The 20,790-nt window shown below is 48.7% G+C and overlaps 1 protein-coding gene across 1 annotated transcript; it reads right to left on the bottom strand.

Annotated features, from left to right (window-relative positions):
• Window positions 1-160: 160 nt before the first annotated feature.
• Window positions 161-20,566, bottom strand: LOC143374788 (BMP and activin membrane-bound inhibitor homolog). The gene is made up of 3 exons (XM_076823230.1): window positions 20,035-20,566; window positions 1,640-1,912; window positions 161-1,245 (listed from the first exon to the last, which is right to left on the bottom strand). The coding sequence occupies exons 1-3, from the start codon at window positions 20,165-20,167 to the stop codon at window positions 992-994; spliced, it is 660 nt and encodes a 219-aa protein (XP_076679345.1). The 5' UTR covers window positions 20,168-20,566; the 3' UTR covers window positions 161-991.
• Between the last annotated feature and the right edge of the window lie 224 nt (window positions 20,567-20,790).

The following is a 20,790-nucleotide window of genomic DNA, read 5'->3' as shown; positions in this document are numbered from 1 at the left end:
CGTTTTATGGTTACTATTTCGGAGCGGAATGAGACAAATTTTCTGAGCTGATCAAATGGAATACCTATTTTACAGAGTAATGACATACCCCTCCTATATATCGGGTATCGATACGGTACGTGTATGTAACTGATAAAAGGAGCAAATAAATAGAGACCGATTACTGAAAAAATCGTTTCAATGTATTTCAAGTCGATCTTCGTATCGATTCATCCCTCGTGAGTAACGCGTGTCGTAAAACAAAGTCTTGGTACATGTTTAATAATATAACTATCGCAGAGTTATGTCATACTATCACAATATAATAATATTTATATGGAATACGATTACTGTATGAGTAGTACACGATGCACCAGAGATAATTAATTTTCGGAAGATGTTCTACAGGAGAACAGAAACAGATATCAGACTTTTATCATGGTTCTTCGTTCGTTTATATCCGCGTCTCTCTTCCCTCCCCCGCGGGAAAACGTTTGTTCTTATTGCTGAATTATACGTCTATCTTTCTGAGATTGCATCGTAACGTCAGCTACGATCTCGTGGCCTAGATTCGTCTCCAAATATCCGACGGTAGACGAAATCGTGGAACGCGATTACATTATATTATAACACGTACGCCGCCTAAATAAACGATATCATCTAATACAATACAAAATACATAATCTATTTACAATGCTACAATAAAGGCGATATCATGCGTATCACTGTTTTCGTTAACGTCATGTACGAAGGTCCGCGTTCGGCCCTTTCTCACTCTTCAATCTCAGGTCGACTATTTCTCGGCATGTATTCGTCGTTCGAGGAGGAATCGCGTCAATCGATGCGCAAACACGCGGCGTTATAATTTACAGCAGTCACATTTTTTTCTTCACAAAATTCACAGCCAAGTGGAGCTATCGCAAGCCCGCTAGCTTTCTAGATAGTCTTACTAATGTCTATCCGCTAGAACACTTTATATCGAACGTCTTTGGATCGCGTGGTCTTTCCTTTCTCAGACGAGAGGCACTTTCGGCGGTCCCAATAACGGCGGCCCATTATCGGGCATCCGATGCGACCCCAGTTTGTCACTTTGCGTCGGCACGGGCTGCAGTAATCTAATGGCGAGGCTGGCCAGTATCAGTAGAACGATTAGGCCGCAAATTGGCACGGCGATCGTGGCAGTCTTGAACCAGCCATCCGTCGACTGACCTCCGTGATTGATTGGCTGCACCGGACTGAGGAAAGGTCGCTGGTCACCCGCCAACACTGTAACAATAATCAGTCCTTCGTCACACCGCGAGTCACTTGGAATAAATTATGCAAAAGGCTTCATTATTCAAAAATTCGCGCAACCTTCGACTTTCACTATTGTTTTAAGTCAATGCTTCGAGAGTTCGTGGAACCCCTATACGCGAGCGGGTAGAAACTGCCTGTCTCAAGGCTCTCCGCGAACGTACGCGACAGAATAAATTCAATTAATCGAATTAAAAGAGAAGCGATGGAATCTTGATAAATCCCGAGGCGAGAGGGTTAAGAGGAGGCTCCGTCGTTCGAGCAACGCTGAGACGCGTGGTGAAATAAAACGCGGAGGAATATGAAAATTGCATCGAGTTAAGCCTGTACGATTTTAATGATGTCGCAATGAGAACGGTCGTTTAACCTTGAAGAGTCTTGTTGAGCCTGTTTCTCATGGCTGGGCTATCTACGTGGTTGCAGAGATCCTGCTCGCAACAGAGGTATCCCACGGGACATTGGCGGTCTTTGAAGCTTTCATCGAGGCATCCGCTGTATGCGCTATGCTCTGCTCTTAATAACGATGGATTTGTGCTGGATGGCAGCTCGGTGAAGCACCCCCTGCCACGGCACATGTACCCCTGAGGCACGCAATCCGGTTGATTGCAATAACACCTCACTTCTCGAACGTTCGGCGGGTCTGTAAAGAGAAAGAGACAAGACGGTTAATTAATTCTCATCCTGCCTTATCGAAATTAATGGATATCGTGCTCAAGCCAACGTACTTGTAACGAGAACTGATAGAGTATCTAGAAACCCAATAAGGTCAAAGTTTAGCGAAGTTAAGCGATTACTGACAGAACCAAGTCTCTAAAGTGTTTCTCTTCATAAAATCTGCCCAATACTAACAGTCGTCATTGATACTAAATGACTCATATTGATTAATGGTCCGATATCATGGGTGGTCCAAGTTACGTTCCACGTTCATATGCAAGTATATGTATACTTGTCTCAGCTGTGCCATCACGAATATAACAAGATTCGATCATCGAAATTATGCGAGTCGAAGAACATGCTGCGTGCTCCGCTAATTGATTACAACTCATCTTTATTTATAAGCCCGTGTTTGATAAGACCGTTCGAGGATGTACAATATAATTCCGCGAACGGCCAGCGTTTTCGCGTCCCAACGTCCTAAGCGTAACAGCTTCGGTACTTGGCGGCCTCCCCTAATGAGTAGCCAACTAAAAGTCATAAAAGATTATACCCGACTGATCGCAGCAGGTATAGAGGCCTTGCTTTCGTTTACCTGCCGGGTATCAGGCTCCTCTTCCGTGCATCGAACCGCCTCGCAGTTTTCCCCGTTAATCGTTGCAGCGAACGCATTGTCCGTGCGAACGGGATAATAATCTCGACGGTCCGTTAACCAAACATATTTCTCGAAATAAATGCCAAACGAAGGGAGGGAAAATGTGTGTAAAAAGAGGCGTTTCAGATCTCTCGCTCGGAGGGATTTTAACCGGGAGAGTCTGGAAGGAATCCACCAGAAGAAACACGCGCGATACACTGGGACCGTGCTTGACGTAACGTAAATATACATTACACGAAGAGAGTAGAGTTCTCTCTCCGCGGTGTGTTAATGAGGGCTGCACGAAATAAACAAAGAGACATGGAGCAGTTCGCGGTGACTAACCATCGTGCCGCTTGTTTATTATGATAATGCGAAGCCATCTTTACCCGTGACTTTCCTCTATCTCCCCCCCCCCTTCGTCATCTTTCACCCACCCCCGCCCTCCGTACCGACCCCCTCGGTCAACGGAATAATTTATTTCGCTGCACCAGCTACCGCGGATTCGACTGCACAGCCAGCTCCGATTCAACGTAACGAAATAATTCGCTTCCAGCTTACACGCTCGAACGCTGGCTTGACTCCGTTCGGAGGTCCTCGGGTGTTCTTTGTCTCTCCATAAAACGACAATGAGATCTCCACTTTTGCAAGAATTAACCACAGTAGTCGGAGTTATTTAGCATGGTAACGCAAGGCCATCTTTGTCCGCGACTTTGCTCTGTCCATCTCCCGCATCCTCCCTTCGCCTCTCCTCTATTAAACGACCCTTTCTCTCTCCACAGAATCTTCTTGCATTCCCCTCTTTCTCTTCTGACTTCTTGCTAATAAGCCTGCATCGCTGCACTCCCCTTTTCTCAACCTCTCCTTTCCCTCCGCCCTCGATGTCTCTTTCCCTCGCTTCATCGGTCCACTCCCCGTCCCTTTCTCCCTTTCTCCTCGGTCGACGAAGCCCAGCTCATCGAGGAATAAAAAACGCTAAAACAGCCGAGTCACAAAAGAAAGATTAAAGTAGAGAGAATATATGGAGAGAGGCATGCGGCCCTCGTTGTGTGTATCGCTGCTGTGCTGCAGCTCGCCTCGGCCAGCTCTCACGAGCCTACCAAGAGAAAGAGGACAAGAGGCAGACTAGCAAGAGGGTTTTTAGGAAAACCTCTCTTCGCTGCTCTTCAGATTACGTAAACTACTTGAAGCTGCTTCCATCGATGCGAAACCCATTCGTTTAGAGTTTAGACGCCTCTGCTACTCGGAGAATCGTGCAGACGTGTCCTTGGAATGTTTCCAAGCATTTGTGTATCTTTACATTGAATATGCTGTGCATATTCAAGACACGCGTTATTTCGTACAACGAGGGGGTTCGAAATTTCCCTATAAGGAATTTTTGGGGCTGGAGGGGACGATAGTCCTTTCGGAAGGGAGAAGAAGGGAGGAAGAGAGAGACAAAAGGAGCTCCGAGAGAAGGGCCTCGTGTGCGTTTAAAATAAAAAGGGAAAAGGGGAAGCAGCGGGAGGTCGAGAAGGCCCGGGCAAAAGAGAGATACGGCCGACATGCCTGGAGCCAAAGAAGACCCGTCCGAAAACAAACAGACTGCTTCGCGGGGTCGTTCGTTATGCGTTCGTGGCATATTAATTATTTCCCGACTGCCTCTCCTTCTCCCCCCTCGCTCTTTCTCTAACCACGTTGCTGGTATTTCTTTCTTTTACATTTTTTCTTCGCTTGCCGAACGATTACATGCTCGAGGATCACGTGAATCAATTTTAACGTCCATCGATTCCGTTTCATTGCGTTATCCTCACGCGGAGTTAGGTTAGAATTTCCAGTCCCCGTGCAAAAGTCTTCGTCTCCCGAACTTAAATTGAGATTCCCTTAATTTAATCATATCAGAATACGCAATTTATTCAAATGCACGCGTACAGCTGATCGTATAAAGATGAAGAAGCCAGGACAAAAGATTGAAGTAGCTATGCCGCTGGCAAGAAGATAGACAGGCTTGAAACGCTCGACGAACGTCCTCCTCTCCGCGGTGTTTTGCACTCGTAAAGCTGTCCGATTTCTTTGAGCACGATCGGCGAATTCTTCGTATCGTATCGTTTGATAAAAGGTTTTAGCGACGCGACACACCACGCGGACACGCTTTCGACGAAGCTTAACCTTTAACTTACTGACGTTAGATATATGTACCGCGCCGGGACATCGGATATATATATCTGACGAGATACACGTGCTGTTACTTGTATGCAGCTTTTAGATAAGCTTGTTTATTTGTTAAACTACAACGGAGCAGGGGAAGGGTTCATTTGACTCGTCGCTTATCTGGGATTAAATATTCATATATGTAGATGTAGTCTAAGTACCTCTTCCTCTCCGTATCGCTGTTTCTGCTTATAATGAACTAATCGATCGCCTGTTTATTGCAAATCAAGCCTCCGCTATATCCCACTCGAATAAATACACCGAGTCGCCCCTAGAACCGTGGTAAAATCATTTTCCAGCAATCTTTGTCGCTGAACTTTGTCGTAATTTCCTTCGTGCAATACCAAGTTGGCGGCAAAAAAGATAATCGATATTCGCATGGATAACGAGACGCTAAGAGGCCGGGCTCCCCGAAGGGTTACGATTCGTTTACCCGTGCGACTCGGGCGAACATGCCCGGGGATAGAAAGCCGTGCTCGACGGAAACTTGATTTGAACGAGGCCCGTTGTATATGCAATTAGAAGAGCGACGACCCATGTATATACATGGACGTGGTGCGCTGTAGATGCACATACACCACCGCCGGGAATGATGAAACTAATGAGTTTCTCTCGACTCCCCTCGAGTGTATCCGTAATGCACGTACATTGCGTAACAACGTCGCTCGTGTACGCGCACATTTATTTAAATCGCATGAATTTTACTTTTTGTTGCAGATGGACGAGTACAGCAACGAGTGCTAATGACATTACAGCCGACCAGGCCAATTACGAGGAGAGCTGGACGTCGATAGCGTGGAATATCGGATTTTCTAATTAATAGGGAGGACGTTAACGCGTTATGTAACGGCAATTAGCGGCCGTGTACGAGCGATGCCGATTATCAAATCCATTCGTTCGATTTAATCGTCGCGGGATTTATTTCGTTTCGTTGGTGGTATCTACTGTCGGTGACAAGTTATTTCAAACAGGATTTCTCTTTGCTCGAGGGGGGAGCAAGGGCACGTGATTGAATTTCGCTAGTCCGTTGTCCATTTTCTAGATCTGTGCTCCCTTTTCGAAATTGCGGGCGAGCGGGTCGCCGTGGAGAAAGTTTCGACGATGCTTGTGGCTTAATTGTCCATTCCGTTAGCCGCGTTACGGGGTAATTGTAAAACACCAGAGCGAGTGCTCGGCTATCTTAATTTCTAATTAGTAACGTCCACCGTTCTAAATTGCCGCAATTAGTATTCCACTGCGACATAAAGCGCGCGTTGGTGGTCGGGCGTCACGACGCGGTAGCGTTGAATTTCACGGGAGCACGCCCATGGCGATCGGTGTTCATTTCCCTTCTGCCACAGCGTGGTAGAGAAAGAAGGCTTGACCTCGTCGTGGTAGCAAGGGAAAGACACTCGTCCAGACAACGATCGAGGATTACGATAGCAGAGATTACGAACTCCCTGAAACCTCGCTGGCTTCGCGTGCATCGAAGACGAGCGACGGGAGAGAAAAGGGTTGTTTCTCAATCTTGTGGCGTGTATACAGAGTTCGGTGCGTGCCTGGACGGATACGTCGACGGCAGCAGGTCGGTTGACCTGTTGAGCAAACGACATCCCTTCGGTAATAGGAGATGTTGCGGAATTCGAGGCACCTATGTCCTTTTATTTCCATTTCCTAATCCATCGTGGGCCTCCTGGAGTCGTTGAACCTTAACCAGACCTGCGCCGCAACCCGCTTAATCCTTGCAATCACGAATTCTTTATCCAAATAACCTGAACTCGATACTTAGCGTGTATGGGCGTTTCGTGCACAGTAGCTGTTGCTAAAATCGCCTCAATCTCAGCCGCAACAATACCCATTTGCTACCGAGGCGTAAGGTCGAGGGGCCCGCGATCGAAATCGGAAAGGAATGGACCGTACGGGCCGGAGAATATTAAGGTAGCGGTGAGAATTATAAACGGTTTGTCGTGGAACGGAGAGAAAAAGAAGATCCCGAAACGAGTCACGTTCTACGGTCCACCGCGGGACACCTGTTCGTACCCCGGCTGCCAGTAGGCCTATGAACCTGCGGAGTTATGCGAAAACAAAAAGGCTTTCCTCATCGACGCTGATGCCGAAAGGAGTGGCCACCGTAGAAAGCAGAAGACGGCCGACGGAGACGAGGGAAGAAGCAGGAGGAGGAGGAGGAAGGAGGAAGAGGAGAACAGAGGGACCGGTCCCTGGGGAGTTCCTCGAAAGATTCGTGAGAAACTTTGGCCGGGCGGCACGCTCTTCACGGTATTCGAAGACGCGGCTCGTCGGATCGATGCGCAGGAAGAAGGTTAAGCAGTGATCCGCGATGAATGGGATCGGATACTGAACAAATTTAGCGGACCTTTTATTGGCTTCTATCGGTATCTCCGATCGGGCCGTATTTTTTATAGTAAAGGTTGGAATTCTTTGACGATGTAATCCTTCAATTACGCCATTGAGTATAAATTTCATGGGAACTTGAAAGTTGGAATGTAACCTTACGTTCACGAGGTTGAACTGTATCGAAAATTGGGAATGTACTCTCCAAGAGGAAAGGCAGATGCTTTACTAATTGTCGAGGTCCCCAGAGATCGAGCTAATTGGCTCGTTAAACTCCAAATGAATATGCATGTTTTTGACAGAGATATTTTATTATACCGGTCTGATCGACGGGGTGGACAAACGGATCCGATAAAAGCTGTAACTAATGATCCCCATTAAACCGGGCCGGATACCGGCCGAATTTAGTCGATTCTTCATCGACTTGCAGCGAAAGGCGACCCTGTGTCTCTCTCCAGGAGGTCTAAGATAGGTTTTATTGCAGCCGTGGATATTTCGACCCTCGAGCACGGTCCTGGATTATCAAGGTACACGTTCGGATGCTGCGTCGTTATATATAATCGTGAAAGACAACAGTGCATCCGTTTAATGGGCCGGGCTTCCTCCCTTTCTCCTTTTTAAGGAGGATGACTGGTCAAGAACTAGGCACCGATTAAACTTTTTCTCTCGTCTCGAAGGGATTTCACGTGGTGAAAAAAAAAACGCTATGCCTGGCAGTTTTTTAGGCGCTGTAATGAGAACGAAATTAATTTTCTTACCAAGCGCTTTTGGTAGCCCCAGTGTAATCTTTCCCGTAATATTAAACGATGCGGCGCATCACACGATTAAAACTACCGTGTCACGCGTTATTGCCTGTTGAAGTCGACCGTTTGAAATTTCGAGCGTATTTAAGAGGACCGTATTATCGGAAATGTATTTGGTCGGGGCGTGGAACGTATGCACGGGCGTACCTCCTATAATATACGAGGCAGCAGGGCAGCGGGTTGGAGCAATTTCCATGGTGAACGCAACGATGCAAAGCTCTTCGCCGAACGGACGACAAGTGCACCCGCATAATGGGCCGGTTTTTCTCCCTTCCTCGTTTCTCGGCCGGATAGCTGGTCAGGAACCCTGGCTCAATAAAACTTTTGTTTTTCGTGCTGTTGCGAAGAATCGTCCTCTCTCCGCTTCCTCACTCCTGTGGAGGGAGGTCTGACCAGATTCCACGTGGAGTCGAAGAAAGGCCCACTTAAGTTCTTTATTGACGGTGACACGAGCCAAATCAATTTCACGAGAGCCTGATCTCTCTCAGGTGACGCAATCTTATTCGGATAAGCCTTGGTTCATGTCTCTTGGGAGCTTTGAACGCGTCCCCCTGAAGGTGCGTACCTACTGCTCGTTATTAGGTCACGGCAATTTACGAGACAAAGGGAAAAGTAAAACAGGATGTAGGTAATCATTTTTTGAATGGCTCGATCGAATCCGATGTTTACATCGCCAGCAGGTGATCCGCGAGGATAGTAAAAGGAGCATGAATTACGGGAGGTTTATGCCTCTGTTGTTTCAAAAGTCGGACAATTTTTGAAAACTCCGAAGAAGTCCTGTCGATATTGGTCGTAAAGAGCTACGAGAATCCTTGCGGAGGAAAGGGAAATGCAAAGGAAACGTACTTGGAAATAGTACCCAGTCTTTGAATACACCGATTGCGTCGAGACTTGCTCGAACTTGCATAGAGACTATTCAAGTAAGAATAATAGTCAGACGGGTCGTGCAAACGCAATTAGCACTGCTCGATCGAAGGAGCGGACATTATCGAGAACGCAAGTAATAAGGGAGCCCGTTTCCTTTCCGCGTGTATCATGTTCATGGATTCGAAGACAAATACAGGAAAGCCAAGTTACCCCGGAGGTAACTCTCTACTGTTGTGACACGGAGCCTTAAATCACCATGTAAATCGACGATACGATCTACAGACATGACGGAACGCCTTTGTACGTACGGTGGCTCGGATCGGTTTAAGTCAATTAAACGAGTGAAAGTTTTGCTCGGCCGTTTCGTTTCTTACCATCGAGACAACTAATTTTATCGATTGTATCTCGGCCGCGGATGAAGAAATTTACTTTGCGCAACGAATATGAAATAAAGTGGAATAAAAGTGACGGAGGCATAAGAAGGGAATGGAATATCGATGCATTGGCCTCAGAAATGAGGAAGGGAGCGTGAAACCTAAGTAGTGGCTGTGCGAAAATGGAGGGACCAACGGTACCGGTGCAAACAGAAACGGCATTCCGTAGACTTCCTATCCTGAAACTCCATGGACAAGCCATAAACCTATCGGTACGATATTTCTGAAGGTTATAGCCGACGGCAGCCCTTGTAACGGATACCCTCGGTCAAGAAATTGTCCTCGGCCAAGGGTATCTCCGGCTTTCGGCTAATTTTCGTTTCACAAAGGGTACGTACGAAGCCGGTATTTGCGTTGGGACCTGTAACTATCATCCCCGAGTACCTGGCCATTAAAGAAGAGGGCCAGACAACACAGCGAACCCAGCAGAGGCCGGGTGGTTGCGCGGGGTGGCAATTAGCAAGAACAATAGGGACTTGGAGGCCCTTATTTCTGGGAAGTAGGAGGGTCCCTCTGGGTCCTGCCATTCCATAGGCCCAGGTATATGTATTTTAGACTACCATCCGAGTGTCCTGACCTGCCGTGTGTGCGTTAGTGTACGCAGACCTTGGTATTTCGGCGCTAGAAGGCAGGTTCCTGATGTTTTCGTGAGAGGCGAACCAGTGATTAGCCCTACTTAACTCGACTGCGAGGTGGACGCCGCGGTGCGGCGCGGGCATCGCCGAGTAAAAGGCATCCTCATCAATTATATGCAATTGCCAAATTGCTCCAAATTACATGCGTGGATCGCGGACCTTTTATGATAATACTTGGTCGGGTATAAGGGCCACCTCTGATTATCGCTGGCTCCGGCGCTCCGATTTCGAATAATGCAAATGTAATTGGGTAAAATGAATCGAGCCGACTCGGCTGGATAGGCCTCGTTAACTTTCTCGTCCGAAGTATAATCCCAGGGAAACGATCCATCGAGAGGAAACTGGGCAAGAGACGATTCTCAGAGCGGAGCCTGGAACGTCGAAGACAAAGGGAGTTATGGCTCGTGGAGAAACTGAAGAAGTTGCACAAAGTTATTCGTTAAAAATTGGTTGATACGCCGTAAAGGAAGTTGCCACATTACGGCGTTACCACGCCTGGGAACACCGATGCTTCGAGCCGGGGTTTTATGACACGCCGCTGGGAGCCGAATAAAGTAAACTCTCTCGATAGGTTGTCACGCCCCGCGGAATAATGTCCTCTTAAGTCTTTGTTCTTCGCTTGTTCGTGAGCACGGTTAAAGTACAATTGAACAGCGCGCCGACACCGACAGTTCTTTAAGAGAGCTGGCTGAGCAAATAGCACGGATCGCTTGTATAAGCTGGCTCGCGTGTCAATGCACACCCGTCGCTGATTAATCTTGCCACGCACTGGAGTGTATTGTTTGCCAGTCGGTGGAAATTCAAGTTGCATACCTGAACGTCTACTGTTCTACGAAATCACTACGATCGCCCAAGTAGAGGGACAGCCGAATCCTGATCAGTCAAGTGACCGTTGATTTATTACAAGAACAAAGGGCCTGCTGGCCACCCCGAAGGAAGTGCAGCTCAATCGTTCGGAACAGGTCTTCCTCTTTGTAAGCCGAAGCAAGCGAAACCTTTCTCTCTCGGATTTCAACCTTTCCGCTGGCTACGCGGACTGCTAAGCGAGCATCTACAGTTACGCTAACATAATCCGCAGGTGAACAAAGTCAATTAGCTAGCGTCCTGTAAAAAGGTCTGAGAATGTTGCCCAGGTATCCACGGATCGTTTAGGTCCTTTACGAAAGCGTCGTTCACCATCGCGTCCATCGTCGCTTCCTCATTGGTTACTTTAGCTAATTACCTTGCACATAGACGTTCAAACAGACTCCGCAGCATTTGCGTTCTAATAACCGTCGCGTTTTCTTTTACAATCGCGAGCGGTGCTCAGAGAACCGTATCGCGAGGCCTCGGGCAAATCGTGGTCAATTGGGACAATCGGGAAATCGTAGGCAAATTGCCACTTACATACACGTCTAATTGCGCCAGTAGCTCAGTACGCACGTGATTTAAGCACGTATCGCCTACCGGAGTCCTGTATCGTGTGCATTAAGTAAGCGGAGTCTGGTTGCAAGGCGATGTTGGTAAAAGCATTCTACAACATGTAGAAGACATCTCGTGTTACTGCGCATCTGACTCAAACTACGTGTGAGGTGTATCTACTCTTCGAAAGATAATTCTTCGGGAAGTAATAGCCACGTTTGGAAGTCCTGGAGAGGATAAAGTGCAATAGGATTTTTCTGCAAAGATGGATGAGACGTTGGAGCAAATAAGGAACCGCGATACGGGGAACGGCCGAGCTAATCGTTGCCCAGTAAAAAAGGAAGTAACAACGGTTCGCCCATCGTCATAATTTTACATTCCCCGGTACGTTTCCCCCCAGCGTACCCGTCCTTCCAGCAATTTGTTTCACGCGACACGTATGTTAGGCACTTGGCGTGCGTGTACGCGGTTCAGGGAGAACCGACGCGGATTTTTCAAAGCTTTTCTTTCTCCCTTTCACCTCGTTTGCTACATGACGCGTTCAGGTTGAATACACGACGAGCTATGTTTCCGCGAAACGCGTGGAATCTCAGGGATATCGCGGAGAGCAGGGCAGAACGTCTCGCTGGAAATTTGTCGGAGAGAGCAATCATTAGAGCCGTGAAACAGCTTTGTTGCTGATGAATAATAGCGATCGAGATCCGTATCGAGCATAACAGATTTCCCTTTCCGCTCATCAACGTTTGTTTTATCAAGCAGTCCCAGCTTCTAATTAGCCCACCGACGGGGAGTATCTTCTCGAACTTTTCGATGTTCCTGGTCTGCTGGTGCCTCTTGTGATCTTCGCGCAACACGTAAGAAAGGATTCAGTTTCCATGGATCGCGTGACAAACGGCGCGTGCGTGTTTTCCCTTCTTTATTCATGCTGCTTTTCGAGTGTCACGCGATCGTCCTTATTTTCTACAGTTCTACACTTACGGGGCCATGAAACGTCATCGAGACTGACAAATTTTATTCAGGTAACAGATACGTTATTCGAGACCGCCAGTTAGCATTCAAAGGGAACATGACGGAGTTTGGGGAACGGTAACTTCGGTGGTATGAAATGCACATATGAATAATCACATATGTAAGTGGAAAATGGATCGCTTTGTATTTGCAGCTGTGCACACACAGGTAGATTCGAAGAGGCAGGTATTTATAGAGAAGCCTCCTTGGAATCGTTGACATTGATTCCGCAAATCTGTCACGGCATCGGCTATATATAGAGTCTCATTGTAATTACAACGGGGTAGGAATGTGCTATTAAGCATTGCTAATGCACGAGGCTCGTTCGCGCCTATGTGGAAACGATTTCTAACGATACTAATCGATCGCGAGAAGCGATAATTGCTCAATCTTTCCGGGGATCATTGGCATCGGTTATGCAAATGAAATGGGGCTTCCTCGTCAACCGATATCGCCTTGATGATTGGCGATATTAAAGGGGACCCGTCATTATGGAAAACCCACACTTTTTAACCGAAATGAAAAAGAGCAATGCGGGGACGATGGTCCGTTGCAATTTCCCTTAATCGCAAAAAGCGAGTCGCTGGGCTAATTTGAATAATTATCCGGTAATGCAGATCCTACGTGTTTCGATCGTATCGGGGAGCGTTCGTTTCAGCGAGCCACTGCCAGTTTTTGCTATTATCCTTCGATTATTATCGGCGCTCGAGCAAATGCGTTAATTAAGCAATGAACGAGACCTCCTTAATAATACTCTACCGACGCGATGAAACTTAATTGAGTCGATCTAGCGCCGCTTTCCGAAACGAAGGATTTTCGCCATAAGCTTTTCATTAGCAATCTGCTGCGTGCTGTTGCGCGTTAAGCAGCCGCCTCGCGAATAAATTAGAGCTCGTTTCAACAGGGTACTCGTAACGATTATCTCCGTCGCCGATTATTATCGAGATCTTAACAAATGTCGCCGATCCAAGGCCTTAAAGAGGCCTGGGATATTGATACCTGACCGTTGAGACCTCTAATTCAATCGATAAAGGCTACTGTATGTCCCGCAAGAATGAAGCTCACCGAGAAAGCATTCTCGCGTTCTCGCGCAGGCATTAGCGATGCAATGCGAACGATGTGGACAGGTGAAAGAAGCCAAGCCACTGCAACAAGCAAGGAAATTGTACCCAGAAGCAACATGCCCTCCATCGGGCATAATTTGGCAGCAAATCACTCGAGAAAGGGAAATAGCGATCGTGCGTGCATGATAAAAAAAGAATTCTACATAGCAGCGTTCTGTCTGGCGATAAAAAAAGTGCATTTAAGACTTGCTCAACGTTCGCACGCTGCGCAGGTGTGCACTAACTTGTCCGCTCCTTGTACAAATTGCAGCACTTGTGTGCTTTCGGCTGTCAGTGAAGATAACGATGTAAGATTGCGTTGTGTGGAACGCACGCAAGGAGAGACAGAGTGATCGAAGATTCAAGCATGAAAATCGAGGAAAAGTATCGCGTGCAAGTTTCGTATCGAAGAATCTCGACGTTTGCCGGCAAACATTTGGCATACTTTGCACGGCCAATTTTGAGTAATTAGCTCGACGCACGAGGTGGTTTTACGGGAATCGGGTGATCGACAAGCCTCTAGGGATACTAGCGATGCCACATGGATCTTTCGTTCGCCTCGAACCCGATCAGGAAGGTTCAGCGATCGGCAAAAAGTTCCTCATACCGAAGGAGGAAGCTTGAAGCTAAGCTAATTGATCGAGAACGAGCGTGCCGTTAATGGTGATCATCTTGAGTGTCGGAGGCACGTGATTTCGATGCTTGTGGTGATTCGAGGCAAGTGAGAGATTTCGATCCGGCTGCAACACGTGCCATTACCCGTGAATGGGTGTAACTGTTTCTCCACCGTTAATTCCAGTTGTTCGATTTATTTTCGGTGCGAGCTGCTCAACCCCCAAAGCGGGAACACGTCGGGATACCTATCTATATGTACCTATGCGGGACAAACGCATGACGCAAATAATCGTACAGCGATACGAAAGGAGCGGTTGACACTTATGTTCACTGCTAATATTAAAGCGAAACATACGTAACAACTATCGCTATTTACCGTGAGTCAGTCGTTTGAATAACTCACGTTATCTCGGCAAAACGATACCGTACTACCGTCCGCTGGAAACAGAACGTTCCCCGCGAGTCTTTCTACATAACCACGAAACGTCGCAGCTCTGGTAACGCGGGGCTAATTCTGCATAACGATGGTTGCATTTTTGTCGCGCGATACGTACTGCAATTACAAGATTACCGCCGCTTCTGGTTTCACCGACAACTGGGTACTTTTCCATTTCCAAGTGAAAATACAATTTGACGCTAGCGGCTGATAGGAAACTCGGTCCAAGTTTCTCGATGATTAGATGCGCGCAAGGAGGGAGAAGCCAATGAACGGAGCCCTCGCAGAAGCGGCTAAGCTCGTTCATTTGAATTCGACGCATCTCCGGTTGCACTGGACGCATGCATGCCGCATGCGTGCGTGCCTGCACGCGGCATCATGGCGCATACGAAGCGTCAAATTAACATAACCCGCGCTAGCAGGCGAGCAAGCCTCCAACTATCGCGCGAGTCCGAGCGACACCCGTCCATTCGAATGCCGCAAATATAGCATGCCTCTGATTGATAGTCGGTGGTCGGTGGTAAATAGCAATGGTGAAATGAAACGAACGGTTATACGCGGCCCGCGGCCTCGTATGGCGCGATATTATTCAATGGCCGACCGTCGCCTTGCATTTTCGATGGGTCGATTTGAAGATTATGACCTCCTAGGCGCCACCGGCCGAGCAATCCTTAGCGCGCGACGCTTGCACGTCGCGAGGAGAAATTAAATCGCCGAATACCCTCGTGGAATAAACAACAGGCGTAACGAGGCGAGCCCGTACTGCCAGCGTGGATTGGGAACGCGCGATATTTCGACCTCGCAAAAAATGGGAGAAAGGAAAAGTGTCGCCCAACGGGGTCGGCTAGGTTTCCAGAAGATTGAAGGCTTCCGGGCCGTTTCCATTCCAGGTGTAATTGAATCGGAATTACATCACCGGCCACGTCGTTGTTAACGCACGCGTATTCTGGGACCGCGGTATGAAAACAGGAAGAATTAATTGAACGTAAGCGTTGCCTAAGGCTGCACGGCTTATCTGTATCGCGGAGGATTGAAACGTAGACAGCGACTCGCGGCGCGATATGCCTTGCATTTATGATGAGACGAACGAAGAATTATGACCGTTTGGCGCCATTGGTGAAAAAGGGGGAAAAAACAGTATATGCGTTACGTGACCGTCCGGCGACGCCAGTAAAGTTTTAGCCACGTCTGCGTGGTTGCGTTACGATAGAATTTCATTGCCGAAGGACACTGCAATTAGACGACGACGATCGCGATTCTTTCGTTTTGCATAATATCTCGGCACGTCATAGCCGCGTGCTTCGGCCTGTTTATTAAAATGATATGTGCAGGCTTGAGCGCGCGGGCAACGCGCGCTGCGTATCCGTTGGATGCGCGCTGGCCCGTGTGCATGTGCATCGAGCATCGCGTTGTCAGAGGTGCACCGCCACCATCGCTGAATTACAACAAGTTCGATCGGACGGGACACGCATTTCAAGCAGCCGAGTTATATTTGTCCCTCGAGCCACTATTTTTTTTATACTCGCAGACAGGCGCAAGGCAAGAATGTACAAAACGCCGAGAAACAATTCACGGGTTCACGACTACATAAGACAAGTGCGATCCGTCCAGGGGAAGAGTCGCCGATACCAGCGGCGTTTTCGGGCCCGACCGCCGCTGCAATCGCGTTGATTAATGCCCTTCCATATTTAATTAATAATGGAAGAGCCGACTGACCAAGAAAAACGAGCGGCCGCGTGAATTATCGCGCACGCCCGCCCGTAAATAATCCTTCCGCGAGCAAAAACTTTCTCCTTCTCGTTGACGTTCCGCAGATTTATGGACGCGAGACGCGGGACCGCCGATTCCAATTAATCGATCGCTATTTTCCAAGTAAATCGACGTTAATTGCGCCGACTGCTCGCGCGAGTTTATAATTGAGTCACTTTATTTTCTCCCTCGCGACCGTCTCCCAGCTTTAGACGGCTCGCGATTCGACCGGTTTTTGTCACGATGGCGACCGCATCGAATTTAATTTAAGATTCGGCCGCCAACGATAGCGAAACGGCTGTAAATAACGCTTCGGAGGCCGATTCGGGGGCAGATAGCGGAGGCGCGTGGGTGGCTCGTATGGAGCGCGAAGGCGCCAAGAAAAATGTCTTAACTTTTACGCAAAGCGGCGTGCACGGTGCAACGGGATGCACGTAACAATATCCGAGGCTCGCTGCGACAACCGTCACTTCCGTGTACACGCAGGCGTCCAGATACAAAACGCAAGATAGCGGTGAAACGTGTCCGAGAGAACAACTGGCGAAAAAACCGGCTGTGAGAGCGCGAGGGATCGATTTGCTATCGCTAACCGATTTTATTATTTAAGAAACGTACCTATCGCGAAAAGTGTACCTATCTTTTCTTTCGTCGTTCCCGCCCTTTGTCGAAACGGAACGAAACGGGACAATCGCTGCATCCACACACACACACACACTGGCTACGTTAAAGGAGCAAGCGATGCAACTCGGTGCACGCGCGTGTATATATGTACGTACGTACGTAGCAACACGCCGCGTATTTACGTACGCGTGCACGTGCACAAGACAAAGACGTATAAACTCGTCACGCACGCATGCACATTTGTGTGGCCGACAGGCGCCACCCTGCCGGTTCTGTGTTCACCCAGTCGCGTGTCTGTGCGCATACGTGCACGTAACACCAGCTGCAACTCGGCCAAGTGTGAACACGTGAAACACCGGCTGCACTAGCGTGTGCGTGCATGCGTTACGTTTCTCGGCGCTGGCTTGCCTCGGCTCGGCTCGCCGTGGCGCGGATGAGCTCGCATTTTTCGACGAGGACGCTCCTCCATTCGGAGCGGAACAGTGTCTACGATTCCCGATTTTACGGTGGGAACGCCAACGTTGCTTCAACTTTTACGAGGATTCATTTTTTACAAGACCCTGCCGCCACTCGTTAACAGACCCGCTCCCCCACAGAGTGTGCATTTCGAAACGGATACAGGAAGATACGAGCGCTATCCCCGGAGGGATTGAAATTCAAATCGAGCCGCGATTTTCTCTATCGCTGGCCTCGTTAACGCCGCCGTTCGGTAGCATTCATGACACTGACAATTGTGCGTCTGGGATTCGAAAGGAATGAGTCATATCGTAAAATCGACCACGCTCGTCTATAAATATGGAACCGGCTGTACAAGCCGATCGAGAAATATCACAACTTCCGTGGCTTGTTTGTGTCGTGGTCAGATAAGAGGGTCGAACCACGTCTTGCGCAATTTTTAGCGAAACCGTCGAAAGAATCTTTTGATCGATCGGAGGACACGCGGTTGCCGATACCTACTTGCTACGATTCCGGCTAACAATTCCGCGACCCGCGAGGAACTTTCTAATCAGCGGTAGCTATAAATATAAAATTCTGCGGTGCCGGTCTTCCTCGAACGATAGGATTGACGTGCTCCCAGATAAGCGGTCGGATTCGTCGGATTAACGGCTGCCTCGCGATCGCCAAGGATGGGAGAAGAAGCGAGCAAAGGGTAGGTCATTCTTCTGAGAGCAAGAATGCGATATGCCGCGTGTCCGAGAAGCTATAACGTCAGTGAAATGGTTCCATGAACCGAATCCCACCACCGCCCTGTCTACATAGAATTCGCGCGTGCCGCATAAACGGCTCTATGTAAGCCAGCAGAAAATTCTAGGAGAATGAAGCGTGCGAACATCGTCCAGGCCGATACTCCGAATAGGTACCGGGAACTTAAACGTTCGAAATGTGAGCTAAAACTGGAGAACATGCTATGGAGGGCACTACGCTGCACGACTTTTAGAGTAGGCAGCAGAACGCGTCGGAGCAGAGTCACGCCTGTCGCTCATTGATTCTTGAAGCAGATAAAATAGGTATCGCTAGGAAAGGAGTGTCGAGGAATCGCATCTGGTGTGTGGAAGGCATTGAAAAATCGGTATCTTATTGGGTGTGCTGTGCACGATGCGCGGGAGGAAGCTCGCGGTATAGTACTTGCGTAAACGGGGACCTTACAGACAAGCGTGTCGGAAGGTAGCTATCGTGCACATAGGCATTATATTATGTACTCCGGTATCCGCGCGCCTAGCTGGCGCCCGACGCATACTTTATCGTCTTTCTAAACTCGGTATCGTGCGAACGGGAAAATTTAAATATTTATTATTTCGCAAACGCGGCACATGTTTGACCGGAATTCGTGGCCTAGCCGTTTGTCCCATCTGATCCCATCTGATCCTGCGGGACTCGGTGTTCCAGGTGGCGCCAGCCGACCCCCGTAAATCTATCGATCGATCGTGAATCATTCCGGATCCAGGGGCCGACGATCCTAAGCGAGACGCGTCCACCCCCCGCCAACGATTTTATCGTTTCCCCGACGTCGCGACGTAACCGACTCAATTTCTGTCGCGACTTCCTTGAACTCTTCCTCCCCTTCCCGTAGTCGTCCGTAGTGCTTCGTCCACCCTTCTACTCCCAAGAAAACAAGACTGCCCGCGACTTATGTCACAGGCAACGTACCTCCAGCCGTCCTTCCTCTTGCCGCTTTCCATCGTCACGTATCCTCACGTGCATCGATAAAACCTTTAAATTGCACGCGTCCTTAATTGCACCGCGCTCGCTTGCCGCCGCAAAAAAACGCCAGACGAGTTTAAACACGCCGGTGCAACCTTCCTTCCTCTTTTTTTCTTCATTCCTCCTTTCGTTCCGGGGAACGTACAATTTTGCAATTACCGGGGCTGCGCGGCGTGTGACGTAGCTGCGCGCCTGCTTGCATCTGCTCTCCGCTCTTATCTTGCATTTTTCTTTATATCTCCCGCTGGGACACTTGGCGCGTTCCAGCGATTCGGAACTTTTATCGTTTCTGTTATTCTCCTCGTTAAACTGGGTCGGCTGCGCGAGAGGAGATAAACTTAGAATCGAATTGAACGATTCCTTTACGAATCCTGCAGATCAAACTCTGTAACGCGAGATCGAGTATTCGGAGCTGACCGGATAGTTGCCTGCTGGTCCGCGAATTGGATCGCGATGAAGGAGTCAGAAAAGGCCGAGTCAATTAATGTACTTTGGTGACTTCAGTGATCTTAATTTAGAGAGCGGCGTTTCCCGACTTTTATTGCCTCGGCGTCAAAGTCGAACGGCCAGCGGCTGAAAAGCTTTCAAGACCCGCCGTTGCGAGAGCAGACTCGTCGCGAATGCTTTACCGTTGTTCGTAAACGTTATTTGCGTTCCCGTTTCCTTTGATTCGCAGCGATTGTAATTGAACTAGCCTACATAGCACTTTAAACAATGCAAGCATATCGTCGATACGATTAACTTGTGTTAATGACGAGTGAAATATATAACGCCTGGGGAAGAAAGTGAAAAGTGCCTTTCTACTGCGAAAGCCACGTGCAAGAATAAAGTGGAACCACAAGACAATGCACCGTGCAGAAACACGATCGTCAAGATGCATAAAGGAGAGGAAGCAGCATATGAATGTATCGAGGGATTAAATTCCAAGCGTATGATACGGATTTTCACTGTTCTCGTTGATATTGTCGCGGTACTAACGCCACCCACGTGGACTAGCTCACGGGCTGCTTTCGTGCCACGCCAGACACCCCCATCCTTCCACTTTCCCATGAAATCATGCGCTTAAAATGAAACGTTACCGTTGTCATCGGATTTTCCCTCGTTTTCGGCGAACAGCTCGTAGTCCCCCGAGTCGAGATCCACGGAAGCACCAACGACCACAGTCAGGCTCGACACCATCGTCACGAACGTCAACAAGTCCCGTGACAGCATTTTACCGAGATCGGGAAAGAAACGAACGAAAATCGGCGCACTGTCGCGATACCGAGGTTCAGAGTACTCCGGTCCGCGGTCAATTCCCCGCGTAATACGGCGTATCGATCGGGGGAAACCGTGATCAACTGGAGCCGCGATTGAATTCCATCGGTTGTCGTCGATCGGAATTCCTCCCGGTCACGATCGATGGATCCTTGTCGCGATCGTTGAAAGATTCATAATGAACTGCACGAGAACCCGTAGCGAGGAGGAAGATCGACAAAATGCTGGCTGGTGGAACGGAGCGGCCGATCCAGGCGATGGTCGACGCTTGACTGACTGACTCACTTCGGCCTCGAAGAGCAAACGGCGTGCAGCCGGACGACTCCACCGCGGCTGGCGCGCACCAGGGGCACCCGCTGAAGAACACTCGCCAGATAGTTTTTAAACGAGTCCCGCCTCCGGCTGGGATAGTGTGCGCCCCTTGTCGGTGTGCCACGCACCGTGGACGCATACAATACGCGCGTTCAACGAATGCCGTTAATCTGTGATCTAGCCTACGCCAGTTTAGAGCCGATTTCGCGCACGTATCGATGCTCGATCGATCTCGCGGAGCCATTCAAAATGTCTAACAAATGTCA

Source organism: Andrena cerasifolii, chromosome 11 (assembly GCF_050908995.1).
Source record: "Andrena cerasifolii isolate SP2316 chromosome 11, iyAndCera1_principal, whole genome shotgun sequence".
In the NCBI taxonomy this organism is placed as follows: Eukaryota; Metazoa; Arthropoda; class Insecta; order Hymenoptera; family Andrenidae; genus Andrena; species Andrena cerasifolii.
The sequence above is the reverse complement of the archived record's forward strand: the minus strand, read 5'-3'. Positions and strand labels throughout refer to the sequence as shown.